We start from the raw sequence: 22,482 nt of genomic DNA, 5'->3' as shown, positions 1-22,482 counted from the left end.
TCCTCCGACAGAGGATGCGGACAGGCTGTCTGCCACAAATTCTGAAGTGGAGAGTGCCATGAACCACAGGCGTCGCCGGACAATTCTACGCGACGCTTGTTTCTCCCAAGAGGCTTTAGATGCCTTTAATTCGGGAGATGCGTACCTCCGTGCCGCTCAAAATGGTTTAGCCAGAGCCACGGAGCAGTATGTAAAAGACATACGGGTAAGAAAATTTTGGTTAAATATATATATGCCAGTAGCCCCCGAGACTTGAAGCAGTCAGAGCAACTGATTTAAGGATCATTTAATATGCAGCTTCTTACAGAGAAGAATACCGTACTGTCCCAGGAGCTGGAAAAGTGCAAGGCCCAACTAGAGGCCGCACTAGCCGCAGCAGGGGAGCCCAAAGAGACCCCCTCAGGTAAGATACACTTCGAAAGATTAGTATTGTGCGGTGTGGGTGCAAATCTGACAAATCATATTGCAGATGGCGCCGGACTCGATCCGGACAAGCAACAACTCTTACGCCGGCTAAAGGCCGGTGAGAGTATGTTGACAAAGGTGAGGCGAGAGAAGAATGATCTTCAGGATGCCAACACCAAGCTGGACGTCGAACTTAAAGATGTTCGTGGCCAGCTGTCGGACTCCACGAAGGAGAATCAGCGGCTTCGACGCGGCATTTTTAGTAAGTGCTTGAACGAACTTTGAAAAAAGAGTTCGGCAAGGAAGTCGACTAACAGAGTAATGTCTGTAGGTATGCTCACAGGTCGTCCTGCAGAGGAGATGCCCGGTTCTACGGGTGACCTTCTTCCCGAACTCTTGCAACTGCACGAGCGAATTCGGTAGGCGATGCGGGGTATTGCCCAAGCCTTATGGCCTGCCCACTCCGTGCCCGAGGGCCTTGGAGAGCTTGCGGAGAAGCTGAAGGGAGCTCGGCGGCGCTTCCGGTTGTGGAAGATATCGGCCTGCCGACAAGGCGCTAGGGAGGCCTGGGCCATGGTGAAGACCCGTTTTACGAAGTCTGACCCAAACCACATGGCCGAGGTCGGACCAGTGGGGCCTGACGGGAAGGAGATCCCTGTAAGCTTAGTATACGGCCAAGTAGAGTTGGCCGCGAAGTATTCCCAGCAGGACTGTAAATTAGACAGCCTGTTAGATGGTATAGAAGAGGAATACAATCAGTTAGAATGACTGTGTAATTTGGAATTGACATGTGTAATGCCTTCTAGCCGGATTGTAGATCGTTTGTCGTTGCCGACCTTTTCGCTTCAACCTCGGGACCTGACGGTCCGGAGTGTGTCCGAATACCATAGCGGTTATATAAGAACCGGGGTATGCGTGGAGACCAGGCGTAGGGGTCATTAGTGCTTTATCAGACAAGTGCCCAACTAGTTATGTTATATTACATGGTTAGTAAGAAACATCTTCCAGAGAGAATAGTTCCGTTAGGGGTTCCTTTCGCTGGGAGGCATGCCCTAAAGTGCATGTCCGGACTGCGTGAAAAAACGCAGAAAAAAGCATCTGGGGGCGCATAAAATGGGTAAAAAGATCATCTTTTATTTCACCGACCGAATATTCCCTTAAGAACGCTAGCTTTCGGCTTCACCCAGTCTGAGGTACACATCCGGCTGACCCGGCAATAACAATCACAGAGGTGCTCCCTTTACCGCCTAGCCAAACAATCGGGAACGTAGGGGTAAGCACAGGAGCCAGGCAACCCAGCTTGGCCAAAACATATAACACACCTCGAGATGAATGTGAGATTGTGTGATGCATATCGTATAATCATACCCACGGATACTTGAGGTGACATTGGAGTATCTAGGTGACATTGGAGTATCTAGGTGACATTAGGGTTTTGGTTGATTTGCATCTTAAGGTGTTATTCTAGTACGAACTCTAGGATAGATTGAACGGAAAGAATAGCTTCGTGTTATTTTACTATGGACTCTTGAATAGATCCATCAGAAAGGATAACTTTGAGGTGGTTTCGTACCCTACAATAATCTCTTCATTTGTTCTCCGCAATTAGTGACTTTGGAGTAACTCTTTGTTGCATGTTGAGGGATAGTTATATGATCCAATTATGTTATTATTGTTGCGAGAACTTGCACTAGTGAAAGTATGAACCCTAGGCCTTGTTTCCTAGCATTGCAATATCGTTTACGCTCACTTTTACCACTTGCTACCTTGCTGTTTTATATTTTCAGACTACAAAAAGTTATATCTACCATCCATATTGCACTTGTATTACTATCTCTTCGCCGAACTAGTGCACCTATACAATTTACCATTGTATTGGGTGTGTTGGGGACACAAGAGACTCTTTGTTATTTGGTTGCAGGGTTGTTTGAGAGAGACCATCTTCATCCTGCGCCTCCCACAGATTGGCAAAACCTTAGGTCATCCACTTGAGGGAAATTTGCTACTGTCCTACAAACCTCTGCACTTGGAGGCCCAACAACGTCTACAAGAAGAAGGTTGTGTAGTAGACATCAAGCTCTTTTCTGGCGCCATTGCCGGGGAGGTTAGCGCTTGAAGGTATATCTTCAGATCTTGCAATCGAATCTTTTAGTTTCTTGTTTAATCACTAGTTAGTTTATAAAAGAAAACTACAAAAAATGGAATTAAGGTTGCCTCATATGCTTCATTTCTTTAATATCTTTCATGAAAATAAGGATTCCGATAATTGTGCCAAAGTGTTAGAAGAAGAATGCATTAGAATGTTTGGCACTAAATCTTTAAATGGTGAGTATAATTGCAATGTTGTTAGTATGAATTCTTTGAATACCCATGATGCTAATGATATGCAAAGCCACAAGCTTGGGGATGCTATGTTTGATGAAGATGATATTTTTTGTCCCCCAAGTTTTGATGAGCAAATTTATTTTGATGATAGCATGCCTCCTATTTTTGATGATTATATTGACGAAAGTGGGTTTGGAAGAGTGTCAACTTTAGGAAATAATGATCCCACTATTTTGGAGGGTGTTTAATCTTATTGTGATAATTATGAAAGTGGGTTTGGAGAGGTCATGACTTTAGTTAATGTTAATCCTACTATTTTGAAAGAGTGTCAACTTTGCATACATGTGGATCGTGTTCAAAATATGTTTTGTGATAGCTATATTGTTGAATTTGCTTATGATCCTACATGTATTTATTATGAGGGAAGAATATATGCTTGTAGGAATTGCAATAATATCAAGTTTCCTCTCTATGTGCTTAAAATCTTGAAGTTATGCTTGTTTTGCTTTCCTATGCTAGTTGATTATTGTTCTCATAATCCCTATGCATAGGAAGTGGGTTAGGCTTAAATGTGTTAGTTATATTCTTCATGATGTTCTGCCATACTTTATTATGATGTAGACTCATTTTGTCTTAGAATGTGTTATGTTATGCTAACATATTACTACCTCCGTCTTGATTTATTGGTCCCTTCGTATTTAGTGTCAAATTTTGACCATATATTTAACTAATAAAATTTCAATGCATGTCATCAAAAATTATATCATGGGAAACTATGTTCAAATACGAATCCGATGATATAATTTTTGGTGACATGCATTAAAGTTTTGTTAGTTAAATCTATGGTCCAAATTTGACACAAAATACGAAGGGGGCCAATAAACCAGGATGGATGTAGTACTCCAAACACCTCTATCCTCATTAACTACATGTCACATAAGCAAACTTATCTTAGGGTATGTTAGGTTAATAGCTAAGTTACTCTCACTATGACCAGCCTTAGACTAGCCATAGTGGAGAGTAACTTACACTAGTAATATACATATGACCCTAGCCTATGTTACTACCTTCATAGTGGGTAGTAACATAAGTATGGTGCCATGCGAAGCTATCAGGTTATAAGACACATATTGTATTGGAATATGTGATGTTACGGTAACTAACTAAGTTGCTCAAATTACCTTTCTCCTCATTAACTCACTGCCACTAGGCAAATTTGCTGAATTGGACTCCGTTTTACTGTTAAAGTTGTTCCCACTATGGCCAGTCTTAGTGGGAGTAACTTAACAAGTAATATAACACACCTCGAGATAAGTTTGCTTATGTGGCATATAGTTAATAAGGAGACAGGTATTTGCAGTAACATAATATGTTACCATTGCATAGCACTTCCCAAAACAAAATGAGTCTACAAGCTAATAAATACAACCACCTATGACACTCTCTATGTTACTCCCCACTGGGTATGGCATGACATGTTGTCCCAGTGCCGCTCCACGGCTACAATCCCAGACCCAGCGTCGAGCCTTTCGGTGTGGTGGGCCTCTTCCTACCACCATGCACCCATGGCTCATAGACGTGGCCTCTCATCCCTCGTTTATGTTGACGGCCTGGTGCGGCCCGGTGCATCTGGTGCCACCGGAACGCATGCATTTTTTATGGGCTACGGTCATCCACGGCCCGCGTGATACAGGACATTAAGGATCATGCACGGCTATGGGTGAAGGCTGGTGCCAAAGGATTGGCTCTCGTCATTCCTGGGACGTACGCTTTAGTCTTGTTGGGGTTGAGCATCCTCCTCCCCATGCTCGGGTCACCATGTTACCCTTTGCGCTTGTAGCATGTGTTGTACCAACGTTTTTGTATTTATTCAACTTCTTCTATTAATGAAAAGATACGCAATCTTTGTGTATTTGCGAAAAATATGTTATCCTTACTATGAAAGTGATAACATAGGTTAATGTTATATGCATCACAAAGTCTGTCCCCGACTCCGAGGCACTGCACTCTATGAATCCCGCGTAGACCCTGTGTTGATGGTGGGAAACGGCGGGTCTTGCGGCCGCTGCATGCATGTTGGGCTTGTCCCGGCGTTTCATGCTTTAATTTCTTGTGTGCCATTCCCGTTTGCAGGTTTTCGGTAGCGGGGATGGATATAAAGCCTGCTTGATCGGGGCAAGAGCAAGAGGTGGCGTTGATCGAGGCAAGAGCAAGAAGTACAGGAATCAGTTTACCGGACGAAAGTGGAATGATTCTTCTACACTTTAATGTTAAATCAAAAACTAGTCAGGTATACTATGTGTGACACTTCTTTTCTTGTCGATCGTATGCGCATTATTTTCTTGTGAGCAACACAATATGATTCATGCTACAAGATGTGATATTCTGAATTAGAGTTCAGCACAGGAAAATCATCCTACTAAGCTATTACCTTTTTCAATAATGATTAGGCTAGTGCACAGTTAAGTTAGCTCTCGTATATGTGCATATCTTTCTTTTCTTTGATGCTTTCCCTCCTGTCTGCAGCGGCCGTGTTTCCTCGGCTTTGCTTTAGCAGATAGCAGCAGCCTTTGATGCTTTCCCTCCTGTGCGCAGCGGCCATGTTTCCTCGGCTTTGCTTTAGCAGATAGCAGCAGCACGGCGGTGGCCGAGCGCAACAGTGTCACACAAGAATATTTATGCCCCATTGCAGGCAATTACCTAGTTATTAATCTAGAAATGCAAATCACAGGCAATTACCTAAATGCAAATCATGGTTCCGGTGCAAGACACTGAACACAGGCACCAGTTGGACCCTGTGATACGAACAATACAATTGGCGGCCAGCAACGTTAGATCAATCTCATTAAACTGGGAAGCTAAAACTCTGGACGAGATGCAACCAACAATAAGTTGTCAGTGTACTGCAACCCGCAAATCTGACCCTTCTCATTACACAGACCAAAATTGTGTTTCCCTACATGAACGATGCATGAATCGACTTTAGAAGGTGCACGGATCATAGGACTGAGCAGTAACAAGAACAGATACCCCGAAACATTACTTCGATATACAAATGTTTTTGTAATATGGTAGATCAGGGAACAAAATCATGCAACAAAATTCAGTTCAACAATATAGACTAGAGAGAGTCCACCATAGGTACTGTGCCAAAAACGCCACGGGCAATCTCATGCCAGATCAGTCGATATCAAGTGAACAAATGTGCTGCACTACACTCGCCGATCGCCAGAGCCCTGGAAGCCATATCAATTTGCAATGTAGACTGGTCCACAGGCCAATTTGACTGCAAGTTCCGAGCCTCAATCAACTTTGAACAGAGTAGCCTATTTCTTTCTCTTTACCTTGACAATTCTTCTGCCAGACTTGTCATTGTCGCGGACAGTGCCCATTGAAAAGACACCTGACGAAGCTTGACTCTGCTGGCCAAACTGGAAAATGCCAGGTGAGGTGGTTGAGGTGGAAGCGAATTGAGTGGCTGGCATGCTGAAAGCTGGAGTTGACAGTGAATTGCTCTGAAAGCCGCTGAAAGCTGGAGTTGACAGTGAATTGCTCTGAAAGCCAAATGGTGGGGCCGTAACAGAAAGAGTCTGGTTATTCCCCACAGTCATCTGACCAGTTCCTGTACTGAAGCCAATAGTTGGGATCGTGCTACCAAATAGTGGTGTTGAGGATGGTGGATCTGGTATTGTAGGTGTAGCCGAAGTGAATGAAAATACAGCGCTAGAGGGGCTAATGGACATAGCAGAACCATTATCCGGCATGCCAAACGACGATGGAGCAATCGTGATTGGACTGCTGCCAAATATTGGTGAGACCGAGAATGCTTTACTAGACCCCAAAGCAGAAGAAGCCATAGATGGCAGAGGCAGTGGAGAAGTTGTAATCACAGAGGTCGTGCCAGAGGCAGCTGTGGAAGAAACTACAGAGCTCAAACTGAAAGGACTAGGGCTCAGAGGTGCTGAACCAAATGGTAAACTCCCCATGTTTGATTCTTCCGGAGACATCATATGTGACTTACTTGCTGAACTCTGTGTGCACAATGAATTGTTATTTCCTGGTTGGGCGAACTGGTTTCCAGACAACAACGTTGATTCAGGTGAGGTTACTTTGGACTTATCCAGAGACACGACCAAATTCACACTGCCAAACTGCGGAGAGAAATTAAATGGGGCACTGCTGCTTCCTGCCTTGGATTTGTTCTGGGCAGCTAACAAACTTGCACCACCAAACTTTGGTGAGAAATTGAAAGGCGCATTGGCACTTCCAGATGTTGGTGCTCTAGCAGATTGGGAAGAGGCGGTATTTGTAGACAAAAATGAGTAGTTCGGTCTATTAGAAGCCAGAACAGCAGAGGCAGTTGATTTTGATGTATGTTCTAGCCCATTACTTAAGGTTGTAGGCTTGGAATTGGCAACAGTAAATACAGGATTACTAGTGAATGATGCAACATGTCCAGCACCCTTGGAAGAAACCGGCGGCATTTCTCCATTTAACTTCTTATTGTGCTTGTCTGAAATTGAGCTTTCTTCTGAAACTCGTTTCAAAATCCTGCAAAGATAAATAAAATAATGTCCAGGCTTCAACAATTTTTAAATAAATGGAGAGGTGAATAAACATGGCAAGCTTCAGAATTATAGACCAACAGTTTGAACATCAACTGAGCAGATACCCTTCTAACTGGAGAAGTGGAACCAAAAATGGCACACTCAAGACTAACAAGCTAATAGTGCTCTAACATAAATGGAGGAAACAAAAGTAGCATTTCTTCAATGCAGTATCTACTTGATAACTGATGGTTGTTCCAATTTTATTAAGCAGGAAAATACAATAACACTTCAGAGTAAAAAAAATGCTTTCTAGCTCGATCAGAATCTGACCTTGGAGCACTTTCCGGGGAAGTAACTGGCACACTGGGTAGTGCAGAAGATTTGTGCTTTCCAACATGTAGTGCAGGTGGAGATGCCATAGTAGGCGTTGGAGGGGCCTGTGAGTGGGCACCCGGTGCAGCCGTGACAGGGAATGAGAAGCCATTTGATGAAGCCAGCATTTTGGTTCGTTTTATTTCACTAGATAACACCAGATTGGAAGGAGAATAGCTTCGCAAAGAGGCTGTTGGGGGATTCTCCTTATTTGTTGTTCCAGAGTTGTTAGCAGTATGTTCCTGGATTGGTGAGTAGCTTTTCACAATTTCAATACTTCCACTGCAGTGGTCCACCTCCAGAGAATCCTATAAGAAAAACATTAATCGCTACATAATATATCTCAAAAAGGTAGCTGCAGAGTATAGAAGATAGTATCATATTTTTAGTCATACGGTCCTACCTTGGGTGAAGTTATTAATTCAGAGGATGATTTACTTTCTAGGAGGGCAGAACCGTTTGACATAGCATCAACAGTCTTGCCGTCTATTGCAGCTGGGATGAATGACAAAGATGATTCCAAAAGGCTGCCCTGAGATGGTATTTCCTTTCTCCGAGAAATAGAATCCTCAACATCCAGGGCATTTCCATGTTTTTGCTTCATTTCTGGTGTGCTTTCCTTCTCTGGAGGTGAAGGGACTAATGTATCAAGCTGTTTCAATATCTTTGCGGCCATCTCAGTTGATTGAACTGGTGCTTGAACAAAACTGTTGCCACAGATACGTAGAGTGCCATCATCAACTTCAGCCAGACGCAGACGCTTTTGAGTTTGTGTGGAGTGTTCAAAACCTTCATCCAGTTTGCTTGCATCATTACCAGGATACTTACGATAACCAGGCCATGTTTCCGAGAGTGATGATATTCTGTTATATCTTTGGTGCATTTTGCGTATGGGGCCAACAGACACAGTCTCATTGTTGAGAGCAATATTCTTTCTCTTCAGGAACTGCTGATTTATAAATAATTACTAACAGCACAACGCAGCGTACAAAACAAGCCAGTAATATTGGTAGAACATCAAAAGGCACATAAATTAGAGAACTTAATTGCACAAGATTGGGGAAATAGCACAGTAGCCATGTAGTTCAAAACTGCCAACATAGGCTCACGAATTGAATCGCAGTTGCTATATCTGGCCCATGAACTCATGCAAATCTCTAACAAAACCATTTTGTACAGGATGCTAGGGCTCTTAATATTTTTCGCCTATCCCACACTGATGAATTTTTATCCTTTTCACGAAAACAAATTGCTGAATGTAAATGCAATGATGTTACTGTATTCAATGCTTATATATTGTTCAGGAATGCAAAACCAATACAAAATTAGTGTTGGAATTAAACATGTTATTGGACAATGAAGCACGGGTTAACATTATTTATGTACAATCATGCTTGTGTCGAAATACCTGGTGTCAACTACTGACTGCAAAGATAGCATTTTAAAACCTGAATAATATCAAGAATAAATGTTCACCGATTTGAAAATATAAGAGAATTTTTACGTCAATATGTTGAGCTTATTTTACACAGGAAGATAGGTAGGGTGCAGTCAAGAAAATCTGAAAGCATGGTTTATGGATGTATCCTCCTGCAGCTTTAAGGGGAGGAGTTAACCGGTGATAAAAATAAGCATGTACGCTTAAATTGCTGAATCCAGATTCTAAGATTTCATCTCATGGCTAATCCCTATGAAAATTTTAGAATGTAGTACAATATCAACTCAATATAATAGCACAGAAACTAACAACCAACACAAAGTAAATATACTACAAAACAAGTTGTGCTTCACCAATGAGTACCTGCCTGCCAAATGTATGAACGCTGTTTGCAGTCTGATATGATGAAGATACAGTACCACATATGTCCCTAGAAGAAACAGGACCCTGAACAGATTGATTGAACACAAGTTAGAAAGGCTAGACCTACTAGAGATGGATATTATGCTTGAGCAAGGAAAAAATATGTTAGGCGTTTTGCCACTGCCTAACGCTTAACTCACTTAGGTGTCGCCCAGGCGTGCCTGGGCATTCTGTACGGACGCAGCACGAAATGGTTATAGTGTGAAGAATGTATAGGCTGTAGTGTGGTATTCAATTCTTTCAGCTGTTCTGCAAAGTAAGTATTTCTGCCATCTTATCTCCCCTAGCACTTGACTACTACACAAGATAGAGACAACAACGCACTCGGTTTTTCTATTCATGAATCTCTTGTTGGCTGCAGTACACATGGACCCTAGCTGAACACTTTCTAGTCTTTATTCTGGATACAGCTGCATTCTACTAAAAGCTTATATATACACAGCAAATTAGGGAACCCTCACGCCACCTCCCTCACTGCAGTGATGACAACCAGCCACAGCGAAGCTCGATCCTTGCCGGAATAGGTCAATTTGTCGTCAGAGTGGTTGAATCCTCGCCAGGGAGGATACATATACATACTTGCTGGGAAAGTCAAATCTGGCCGGGGAGATTGATATCTCGCCGGAGAAGGCTTATTCCTCACCGGGGGACCTTGACGCCTGATTTTTTTGTACTGCCAAGTGCCAAAGCAAAGCATGCCTAAGCGAGCGCCTAGGGGCGCCTTTTTTTTCCTTGCTCGAAACAAGGATAGAAATAGATATTACGTGCATTGGAACCAGATAGGACATCATTCTATGACACGGCAGAAAGAGTAATGCATGTGGTTTTAATACTGCTCGAGGGATTGATCAAAGGTACAATACATAATTAACTTGCACTTCCGATATTCCAAGTAATCATACCATAAGCATAAAATTAATAATATACTGAATAAATAAAATGAGGAAATTAAACCTTAAAATAAGGAGATGATGACAATTTGTGTATTGCTGATTTATTTGGAGTCCTATAGCTGCTTCCAAGGCGATCAAAGGGTGTGGAAGCAGACAATCTTGAAATTCCAAGAAGTGGGGCCTTTGGAGATTTAGCTATTTGTATTGTGCCAGATTCTATTGATTTGACAGAAAGGGAGGAGGGTTCATGCAATCTAAGGCGTAACGGTGCCCCCTCTGAACATCTTGAACCCATATATGCCTTTGCAAGTTCTGCAGGTGAAGCAACTTGATCCTGCAGGAATGCATAAGGTTAAATTAATCATGTGATCAGAAGGAGAATGTCAACAGTACAAGTAACAAATGCGTCAGGATATAAAAACCTATTGAGTCAATAATATGATAGAAGTATCTATTGGTAAAGTCCAAATAACAATATGTTTACTTAACTTCCAAATAGCAAATAGTAGTAGTTCCAAACTTTTAAGCAAAATTATATTATATAGTATACAGTTAATTGCAAGAAAGTCTAATTTTTCATCAGTGAGTCGGAAACACTTTGAACATTTAAAAGGACAGCATGAATTGCATACTCACAGTGATACTGTATGATTTAATGGAGAAATCAACAGGTAAGTCTCTAGATCCCTTTTCCTTCTCGGGAGACAATGTTTGCTTTATATTATTAACTTCTGACTGCATTGTATTGGATTCAACAGTTCTGGATCGCAACAACCCAGTCAAATATTCAAACTCACTCCTACAGAACATACAGACAGTTATTCCGGAGAGATCTGTTAGGGCTACATTTCAGACATACGCAAAACAATGTGGAACACAGAACTTAAGCCAACTTATATATTTGTAATTTACATAATGCATACGATGAAGCAGAACATGAACTCAAGTTACAGATATATGGGAATCAACAAAATAAATGTGAGATTTGAATTGCATAAACAGGAAAACACATAAAGATGAATAAGAAACAAGGAATCAGAACAATAAGGGAGTTAGTTCCCCAGTGTTCATGTGATAAACATAACTGGATGTTGATTCGAAACCTGCAACAACAAAATAAAACTACTACCCTATGCCACAGTTCTATGCTGATCTCCCTTTGTACAAAATGCAATAACTCCACAGTTAGGCCCAACTACTCCAGGCTCGAGGAACGATATTAAGTAACTGTCTCGTGAACTATAAGTGCACCATGCAGAAAAGGTCGTTGTAAGTACCCAAGAGAATGTAAAGAAATTCACAGAAGGATATATTCTCTGCTGTATCAGGAAAAAATAGCAATACAGATGAGGATTTGAGGAAAATGTGAAAACACGTAAGAAACATTGGCAACTATGGTGATAGGACCATACAGATAAGGAGCCAAAATGATGCACGCGTGCCAAACATTGCAATCCTACAAAGCAAATAAAGGGAACCTTCACATCTTGATACCAGGTATTGGCATTGAATGATACTTGTTTGCTACCAACATGACAAATATAAGCACTTATCGCTGAGAATTCCAGTAAATCCCAACAAAATATCAAAGGAACCAGCTAAGGATAACCCACAGTTCTTGATAGTGCATTTCATCAGGACAAGGTGATGTGAATTTCCTAAATATCATATCCTTAGCTTGCAGAACATTGAACATTTGAAAAGTTCAGAATGAACTGAGGTGAGTACCACACTAACACTGCTCAAATGCTATATTAGAATATCCAATACTTGCCTTGTAAAGGTCTTCTGCTTCAACAATTCTTCAAGATCCATACTACCATTGAAACAAGAACTTAGAATGTCATCTCCATCAATGGGATAATTTTCAGGATTATCAGTAGACAGATTCTGCATGGACAGCAATAATGCTTGGAAACTCAGGATTACAGGAAATTATAAAGTCCAATAGGCTAGAGAAGTAAAATAATTAGCAGAGGAACAGTGTAAAAGTGTAACCTTAGAACAATAAGAAAATAGAGAAATGTGTCCTAAGGTTGGGCACACTATTAACTGGTCGAAGAAGTAATAATTAATAGATGGGACAACATCTGGTGATAGATACCACACCTTAGTTGTGCTGCCGTGCTACCAACAAACGGTAGCACCTCTAAAAAGTTTTGAAAATTTCTGAAAAAAATTGACAATATATATGTTTTTTTTTGGTTCAAATATGGATTTGAAGTTTTGTGGGATTGTAGACATATATTTTGTCATCAATATTCTAAAAAAATCTGAACTTTTTGCAGGTACTACCTTGCCGTGGTAGCATAGTACCACCTAAGGTGTGTTATCACTGCTTTTTGTCTTTTGAGAATGTTAAACCTCATGTATGTATTGGGCTATGTATTTGTACAGTAGAGAGTAGTACAGTAGCAGTAGCGTATGCGGGTGCAGTTTTGTCTCTCAGCACCCACGATCGCCTCCTCTCGAACATGGCCTGACCACGATCACCATCGTGGGCGCACGCCCTCTGTTCTCCTTGTATAAGTGCTCTCATTCTCAATACGATCGGTGTGTTTGATCTTTCATTCGCAAACATGGTATCAGACGCAGAGGACTCGAATCCCTTTGCGCCCAACCACCATCCCTCTTCCGCTGCCATGGACACCAATCCCGTCGCCTCCCCCCTCTCCTCCGACGATGACACACCGGCTCCCGCCGGTGTCCTCCCACTGCTCTGGCGAGCGCTCCCCCCGCCCCCCCAGTCACCATGGCGCCACCGCTCGCGCCGGGAGCGTTTCCTTCCTCCGTTCTGCAGACCATTGGCATTCGTCATCACGTCCCCGTCACCCTAGATCTGCACTCCGGCAACTATGCCCAATGGCGCCGCTTCTTCTTCACCATCGTGGGCATGTTCGGCGTTGGTGACCATCTCGTTGCCCCGGCCGCTCCTCGCCATCGCGATCCGGAGTGGACCATGATCGACCATTGCGTCGTGCACTGGCTCTACACCATGATCTCTCCTGAGCTGCTCGACGTTGTCATGCAGCCGGACAACACCGCCGCCGTTCTCTGGGCGGCCATCGAGGAGATCTTCCGCACCAACCAGCTCTCCGGCGCCGTGTACATCGACGCGGAGTACCACACCGTCGTCCAGGGCGACCTGACAGTGATGCGGTACTTCGCACGTCTGAAATCCTTCACCGACCAGCTCCGCGATCTCGGTCAGCCCGTCGGCGAGACACAGCAACTCTTCCACATGCTGCGTGGCCTCGGGCGCCAGTACTACGGCGCCATCCCTCACCTCACCGCGCGCGCGCCCCTGCCGACTCTTCTGCAGGCCCGCTCCTTCCTCTTGCTGGAAGAACATCATGTGAAACAAACCACTCGTCTGCAGTCCGCGCACGCCCTCCTTGCGGCGCGTCCACAACCCGCCCCCACCACTCCCGTCGCCGACGGCAACGCCGCACATGGACGTGGGCGCAACCGTCGCCGTGGCCGTGGAAACAACGGCAACGGCGCCCTGCCGCCTGCGCCGTCCCCTCCTTGTCCGGCCCCACTCCCTGGTTAAGCGCCAAGCGCCAACTCCTGGACCGGCATGGTGCAAGCCTGGCCTATGCCCTAGCGCGCACCCGGCGCCGGCGTGCTCGGCCCGCGCCCCGGCGTCCCGCAGCATCAGGCTCTCTTCACCCTCCGCCCTCCTCCCTGGCTTCACCTACGGCTCGCTGGGCGCGAGCTCCAACACGGCGCCACCGCCGGCCTCTCCGCCGCAACCATGGGACATGGGCAGGCTCCAGACGGCGCTCGAGGCCGCGCACACATCTCCGCCGCCGCCGTCGAGCACCTCGGGCGCGTCGTCCCACATGACCTTCAACCCTGGTACACTCCACTCTCTTCGTCCTTCTCATCCCCCTCGCGACATAATTGTGGGCAATGGCGGCCGCATGCCGATCACACACACCGGCCGTGGCTCGCTCATTGCTTCCAACACCTCCCTCGAGCTCCACAATGTGTTGCTCTCCCCTTCCATCATCACAAATCTTCTCTCTGTTCGTTGCCTTACGCGTGACAATCCTGTGTCTGTCGAGTTTGACTCATTTAGGTTTTCTGTCAAGGATATCCGCACCCGCCTGGTGATCCTTCGGTGTGACTCGACCAGCGACCTGTACTCCCTGCGCCCTGCTCCTGCCGTCCCGTGCGCTAGCCCCTTCGCCAGCGTCGCGACCACAGAGCTGTGGCACGGCCGCCTCGGACACCCCGGCGAGGAGCCCCTTCGTCAGGCCCTTCGCAACTTTTAGTTCACCTGCGCGCCGTCCAACAGTCACTCATGCACCGCCTGTCGCCTCGGCAAGCACGCGCGCTTGCCGTTCACCGCTTCCATGACTCGTAGCTATTTCCCCTTTCAATTACTGCATTTGGATGTATGGACCTCTCCTATAGTGAGCATTTCTGGTTTCGAATACTATCTTGTTATCATTGATAGCTGCACTCACTATGTTTGGACGTTCCCCCTTCGTCGCAAATCCGAGGTCATCTATGTGCTCTCCGCGCTCTATGCATACGTCCAGACTCAGTTCGAGCGCCCAATTCTGGCGTTGCAGACTGACAACGGGCGCGAGTTCGACAACCTCGCCGTCCGCTCTTTGCTCACCACGCATGGCACCGTGCTTCGGCTCACGTGCCCGTACACTAGCCAGCAGAACGGCAAGGCGGAGCGCGTGCTCCGCACTCTGAACGGGGGCGTCCGCGCACTCCTCTTTCATGCTTCTCTCCCAGCTCGCTTCTGGGAACCTGCGCTGCTAGCTCACCACGCACGCCGCACGAGCTGCTCCTCGGCGTCCCCCTCCCCCGACTACTCGTATCTGCGTGTGTTCGGCTGCTTATGCTACCCCAACACTACCTCCACAAACTTGACCACCGCTCTCTGCCGTGCGTCTTCCTCGGGTATCCACCTGATCACCGCGGGTACAGGTGCTATGACCTCGTTTCTCGGCGTGTACTCACCTCCCGCCATGTTTGCTTCGACGAGCTCACCTTCCCCTACGCCGCTCCACGCCTCCCTCTCACCCCCGCAGCCCCACCTCGCCGTCTGGTGCCCGCACCTATTTGTGCCCCGCCCGACGGCGGTTGCTCACCACCCCCCACCTCGTCACACCCACTCCCCACGTCGCGAGCCGACTCGTTTCGCGCGACCCCTCCTCGTTTAAACAGCACCGTCCGATCCTCATCCGACGCCTCTCATTTAAACCACCCGCGCGCGCCATCCGCCGGGCCCTCCTCTGCCGTTGGATCACCATCCACCGTGCCTCATTCAAACTCCCTCTCCGCGCGCACGTCCGGGGGCCATGCACCTGCAGGATCGTCATCCGACGGCTCCCCGCTGCATGCACCATCACCACCCTCCCCCACTCCCGCTCCACCTGCTTGTGCGATCATCACACACGCACACGCTGGTGTTTTCCGCCCCAACACGAAGTATGCCAACGACTTCGTTTGCGTGGCCAACACCGCCCCTCCACTGCCATCTCTCCCATTCCTCGCTTTGTCCGCGCATCGCTCCGCAATGCCAACTGGCTCGCCGCCATGCGCGACAAGTTTGCAGCTCTCACCGGCAACCGTACTTGGGAGTTGGTTCCCCGACCACCGCGTGCTAATGTAATAACTGGCAAGTGGATCTATCGTCGCAAAACCCGTGCTGATGGCACCCTTGAGCGCTACAAAGCTCGTTGGGTTGTCTGTGGGTTCAACCAGCGTGCCGGAGTGGACTATGGCGAAACCTTCTCTCCGGTTGTGAAGCCGGCCACCATCCACACGGTCCTCACTGTCGCTGCCTCACGCCATTGGCCTGTGCATTAGCTGATGTGAAGAACGCCTTTCTTCACAGCACCCTGGAGGAAGAGGTCTACTGTCTGCAGCCTGCAGGTTTTGTCGATGCCGCTCGACCCGATCACGTGTCGCCTTTCCAAGTCCGTGTATGGCTTGAAGCAGGCTCCACGCGCCTGGTTTCTTCGCTTCGCCGGCTTCCTCGCCATCCTCGGGTTCACCGCGACGCGCTCCGAGACCTCTCTGTTCACGCTCACTCATGGTACGGATGCGGCGTACCTGCTGCTGTATGTGGATGATATCATCCTCACCGCGCCCACGGACGCGCTCCTTCGCCGTATCGTCGCCTCGCTCACCACCGAATTCGCCATGAAGGACCTCGGCAACCTCCACTACTTCCTCGGCATTCGCGTGACGCGGTCCCCGGACGGCTTCTTCCTCTCTCAGGAGCAGTACGCTGAGGACGTCCTCGAGCGCGCTGACATGGACAACTGCAAGCCTGCACCGACCCCAGTCGACACCAAGGCCAAGCTTCCCTCCACCGGTCCGCGCGTCGCCGACCCCACTGCCTACCACAGTCTCGCTGGCGCGCTGCAGTACCTGACGGTGACCCGCCCCGAGCTCGCCTATGCAGTTTAGCATATTTGCCTGCATATGCATGACACTCGCGACTGTCACCTCACCCTGCTCAAGCGCGCCCTGCGGTACGTCCGTGGCACTGTCTCTCTCGGGCTCCACCTTCGTGCTTCCTAGACACTGGATCTTCGGGTGTACACCGATGCCGACTGGGCCGGGTGCCCTGACACTCGCCGGTCGACGTCTGGCTAATGTGTCTTCCTCGGCGGCGCGCTCGTGTCCTGGTTTTCGAAGCGCCAACCTACTGTCTCGCGCTCCAACGCGGAGGCAGAATACCGCGGCGTGGCCAATGCCGTGGCGGAGTGCGTCTGGCTCCGGCAACTTCTTGGCGAGCTCCGGTGTGCGGTCTCCACTGCCACGCTGGTCTACTACGACAACATCTCCGCCATCTACCTCTCCAGCAACCCTGTTCATCATCGCCGCACCAAACATGTGGAGCTGGACATTCACTTCGTCCGCGAGCGTGTCGCTCTCGGCCACTTCCGCGTGCTGCACGTACCAACTCATCAACAGTTTGCGGATGTCATGACAAAAGGCTTGCCAAGCGACGTCTTCCATGATTTTCAATTCAGTCTTTGCGTCGCGACGTCACGACTGCGGGGGGTTAGACCTCATGTATGTATTGGGCTATGTATTTGTACAGTTGAGGGTAGTAGAGTAGCAGTAGCGTACGCGGGTGCAGTTTTGTCTCTCAGCACCCACGATCTTCTCCTCTCGAACATGGCCTGGCCACGATCACCATCGTGGGCGCACGCCCTCTGTTCTCCTTGTATAAGTGCTCTCATTCTCAATACGATCGGTGTGTTCGATCTTTCCCTCGCAAACAGAGAACACTTGCGAAATACTGCTGAAAGATAGGTGGTTTAAAGAGCTTACACTCGGTGTCTAGGCAGGATAAATGGTAAATTTAGTATACTAGCCATTTAAAAGAGCTTAAATTCAGCGTCTAATCAGGATAAATGGTTAAACAGTGCACTAGTACCCAAAAAAATAAAGAATATTAGAACAACGACGTGAACAGCATGGAGTTACAGAATCAGCTTACATTAGCAGTTCCTCCTCCGTTTTCTTCTTCTAGAATGTCGTTCTCTACATTCCAAAACCAGCTTGTGTGAGTTTGGTGGAAACCACTAACAATAAAATGAGAATTATCCCCCATTTCACAGGATAGATTGAACTAGCATCTTATTTACTGATTGCTGATAAATAAATCGCTAATCTGATAAAAACAGTAACCATGGTTCACACCATCGACTTCACCTATCGGCCGCCATGTGCATTGGCAAGCTATGATGATAAGCTGGAAAAACTTGGATGATTTGATTTTTACAGGATGATAGAAAACACTTCGCTCTAGTCGCAGATCAGACAAGTCAAACCGCCAACACAGCTAGCGGAGAATGCGCGCAAACAAATCAGCAAGGCACCAACCTAAAGGCGGCGGCGGCGGCGAGCAAGGAGCGTCGACCAACTCTGGTTCCGAAAGCGTAGGCGCGGCGAGCTGAGGAGGCGGCTTGCGAAACACAGAGGAGAGGAGGCGCGATGCGCCACCGGAGATGAGACGGGCGAGCCAGCCGCTCCCTTCACCGCCGTACGACGCTGGATGAGTAGGAGGAGCCGGGAGCGCATAGGGTGACGCAGCTGCGACGCGGGAGGGAGGGCGCCTACGGATCTTGCCTCCCGTGGCGGAGCCGCCGTCGTAACCTCCCCGAGACGCCATGTTACGGCGCCGATGTGGGGCTAGGGTTTTGGAGAAGAGAAAGGGAATTCGAAGAGAGGACGGGATAAAATAGTGATTACAAGGGCTCAGAGGGTTTAAGGCTGCCAAGAAAAACTTTGGTAAGTATCGACCGAGTAATAATAATGATTATTACTAACACATATGTCCGTGCGTTGCAACGGGAAAGACGATTAAAATGTCTATCAAAGCACTAAGCACTCATCAACGCGACTCTACAACACCCAACGGTGCAACCTGGCGGCAACCGAGAGGTGCATGCCAAGGTCTAGCAGAAATGTACATTAGTCAGGTATTAAAAACCATGGTAGGCATGAGATATTTTGATATGCTTTTTTGTACGACAATTTATTGACACCATACATGAATAAATCAAAGTTGAACAAAACCATTAGATTGAAATCTACTTCATCCCTTTCAGTTTCTTGGGGCTATCTTAGAAATTTGAGCCAACCCACTTTGTTCAATTAACACACTTGCTTTTTCTCTTGAAAAATAGATTAGCTGTTAAAAAAAAGGACGAACTCACTTGCAGCAACAACACCAGTCCATGCACGCTCACCCCTCGCTGAAACTTCTTGGAAATTAGAAAATAGCACCCACAAATCCGTCCAAGATTTTATTTAGAAGAAAAAATCTCAAAGGAGCAACATAATTTTGGGACGGAGCGAGTATGTCCAGCCTCATTTACAGCTAGCAACTCTAACTCATCCCTCAATGTTCATGTTTATCTTCAGCCTCTCCCACAATCCCACACCTCATTGTGTTTTCTTTAAGAAATCCCACACCTCATCCTTTATTTATTAACCAAGGAGCTTGTTGATTGTCTACTCATTGGTGTATATAAATTGTAATGATTTCATGAACAGTAGCAAGGCGGGACTACTAATTCAAAGGTTGTTGGTTGTATATATAGCCTTAAAAAGAAAGGACGTATCCTGAGTTCGATCCGCAGGAGTAATAATATTTTACGTATTCTTGAAGCCCACTCACATGGTGCGTTGTGCAGGCCCATCAACACATTGCGTTCGATCTGCTGGATTACATGACGCGGCCCAAGCAGCGCTAGTGGCTTCTGTGCCAATAAAATATACGAAGTCCAGGTTTAATTCAATATAAATATAAAATGTTCGTTGCGTTTATCAGAGAGACTTGTGGTAGGTGAGTCGGCTAGTTCGTTGTGCTTTGGATGTAGGGGCCCGGGTTCGAATTTCTATCTTGTAATTTTTATTAGTACGAATTTTGATGCATACGATGTGGTTCCCGAATTAGTACCACCTCATATATATGTTTTAAATTCAAACTGAAAGCGTAAATTTACAACAAGAAAACGTATTGTGACGGTGAACCCACGGAGTCAATCCGTGCTTTATTATTAGGGATAGATGATGACTTTGATCGAAAAGACCGTTGCATAGCCCCTAAATTTCTATTTTTTAGGTGAAAGGAAGATTTTATTTCATCAATCAAGACATAAGTCATTCTTACAAATTTCAAAAAAAAAGTCATTCTTACAAATATCACAAATATCAGGGACGTCTCCTGGTTCCGAACCCGATCACACCACAGTGCAACCTTCTGTCTGTCCAAAGGAGGTCAGATAATGGCTTGCACTTTTCTATGAACATGAGATAGCTTGAACACCCCCCCTTCCCTTAAAAGCCTTTGAATTTGATCAGCCAACATGGTATAGCGAGACCGGTTCTTGTTCGGGCCATTAATCATGTTAAAAGCGACAAGGCAGTCCGTCTCTACTTTTATTGGCATCTCCGTCCATTGCAGACGAGGTTGATGTCCTTCATGCAAGCTGAGAGCTCAGCCTCCAATGGTTCTATACATGTGCGCAACTCTCTACAGGATGAGAAAATGATGTCGCAGGTGGAGCCAGACAGAATCATGACCGCTCCCGCAGTTCCTGATGTGGCGCAGAACGATCCGTCAACGTTCAATTTTGCACATCCTTGAGCCGGAGGAGACCACCTGGGTGGGGCACCATTGATGGGCTGAGCATGCGGTAATGGCCTGTTTTCAAAAAGCATACCGTATTGGTGCGGAATCGCTCATTTCCCTAAGGAGGCTAATAGATCGGCGCACAATCTTGCTAGACATAATTTCAATTCAAATTCTACTTTGTTTGGGATGGTGATCCTCCGAGCTTTTTACTTTCGAATATTGTGGATGATCTAACTTTAACTTGAGTTTAATAAAGTGCGCCAAGTGGTTTAAAAATCATTCTGCATGTGATGGTCATCATTTATGAAAACCAAATCGAGCGTGCGAAACTTCGTATTTGGAGATTGTGGGGTGTTACTTTGGAGCATACATCATTGCCAACCGCTGACGCGGGAGGGAAGTTTCACCTATCACATCTCAGTTTTCACGTCCATCTTCTCTTCCCGCCAATGGTGCAGACGGCTAGACGCCCATGATACGAGGAAGCGTGTCAATTAAAGGCGGTCGCTGCATGCCAAGTGCTCGCCATGTTTTCCCGACACCCACGGCTATAAAATGGTGGTCGCCATGTTCAAATAGCTCATATGCACGTCGCTCACAACCTCCACTTCCCTCATTGTTGCCATGTCGCTTCCCTCACAACCGGACTGAGTGTCATTCTCGTATGAGGAGGAGCAAATTGTGAACAAGGAGGAAGTAGAGTAAAAGGCCACCCTCACAACCTCAAGAGTGCAGTCGTTGTGACATGCTAGAGACCATGTAGGAAGATCCTCCTCTCAATGGGTGGCTAGATGGGGATCCCAAAACACACTTCCTTGTTTGGGATATCGAGCACGACTAGCATGCATATCCCGTGTAAGTAGGAGAGGCCTCGCCCATAGAATTCACATCGGCCTCCACGTGCTCCCATCACCTCACCGTTAAGGATGCATGGGATGACTGTTATGTCGCCAACACCTCTGTCGCCTGCCCCAACGAAATCTTCAAGGATGAGCGCTATGTCGCATACGCCTCAGATGTGCGCTACGTCACCTATGCCTCGTGTGTTTGCCTCGACAAAATCTCCAAGGAGACCGTCGTCGAGGCAGGCGTTGGTAGTGAAGATGGGTCACGCTATCTGGCTTCATTATGAGGAGGCACAAACAGATTTGGCGGCAGAAAGGGACCGCGTGATAGGACGTAAATTCACGCCATATTGGACCTTACCCCCCTCAACGACGTCCACAGGGATGGCACAAAGACGAGGTCGTCGAATCCTCGAACTGTTACGCCTAGAGAATGAGTAGACTCGTCACATATGCATGTGCCCCATGCATAGCATTCACCATCAATCTCGATAATATTCAAAATCATGCTACAGTTGCTAAAAAACAACATTTTTGAAACCTATGATATGAAAATGACGCTAATCAACTTTTCTCCCCCATCTAAGAACTTTGTAATGCGATGTTAGTTCAAATTAGTGTTTAATCCTTCTAGGTGAGTTTACGGCTATTGAGGTGATGCAAAAAAATAGAAAAGGAAAGAAAAAATATGGAGGTTGCGTTATGGTGACTCTATGTTTGCGCACAACCTCCACGGCTTCCAAATGCATATGAAGCGCTCCATATATGTTATGGAGGTTGCCAATATGGTGACTTGGCTAGAGTTTGCTCTAACTAACCAATCGCTAGCAAAAAACTGTCACTAAATATTGGTATGCCAATTTTTTGCCATCAAACCAAGTATGCTCTATAAGTGTAAAAGTGAATAGGAAAACCTTGATGGCCCACTTCTACTCACACAAGACCTGCGTAAGGAGGGCCGAGGACTCCCCTCCCAACCCCACCCCCACCCCCACATACACACAAAAGAAGAAGAATCTATAGAGGTGTCCCAAGCGTAATCAGGTTGAACGGAGTAGCCCGATCCCACCAGGGAAACCTTGTAACCCTAGCTCGACCA

At 46.6% G+C, this 22,482-nt stretch overlaps 1 protein-coding gene across 1 annotated transcript; it reads right to left on the bottom strand.

Moving 5' to 3' along the window:
• Window positions 1-5,737: 5,737 nt before the first annotated feature.
• LOC123102888 (nuclear pore complex protein NUP1) lies at window positions 5,738-18,635 on the bottom strand. Its single transcript, XM_044524349.1, has 9 exons — window positions 18,279-18,635; window positions 17,893-17,936; window positions 12,181-12,296; window positions 11,043-11,205; window positions 10,468-10,740; window positions 9,454-9,537; window positions 8,056-8,598; window positions 7,611-7,960; window positions 5,738-7,281 (listed from the first exon to the last, which is right to left on the bottom strand). The coding sequence occupies exons 1-9, from the start codon at window positions 18,565-18,567 to the stop codon at window positions 6,057-6,059; spliced, it is 3,087 nt and encodes a 1,028-aa protein (XP_044380284.1). The 5' UTR covers window positions 18,568-18,635; the 3' UTR covers window positions 5,738-6,056.
• Window positions 18,636-22,482: the final 3,847 nt, after the last annotated feature.

This window comes from Triticum aestivum, chromosome 5A (assembly GCF_018294505.1).
Source record: "Triticum aestivum cultivar Chinese Spring chromosome 5A, IWGSC CS RefSeq v2.1, whole genome shotgun sequence".
Taxonomy (NCBI): domain Eukaryota; kingdom Viridiplantae; phylum Streptophyta; class Magnoliopsida; order Poales; family Poaceae; genus Triticum; species Triticum aestivum.
The sequence above is the reverse complement of the archived record's forward strand: the minus strand, read 5'-3'. Positions and strand labels throughout refer to the sequence as shown.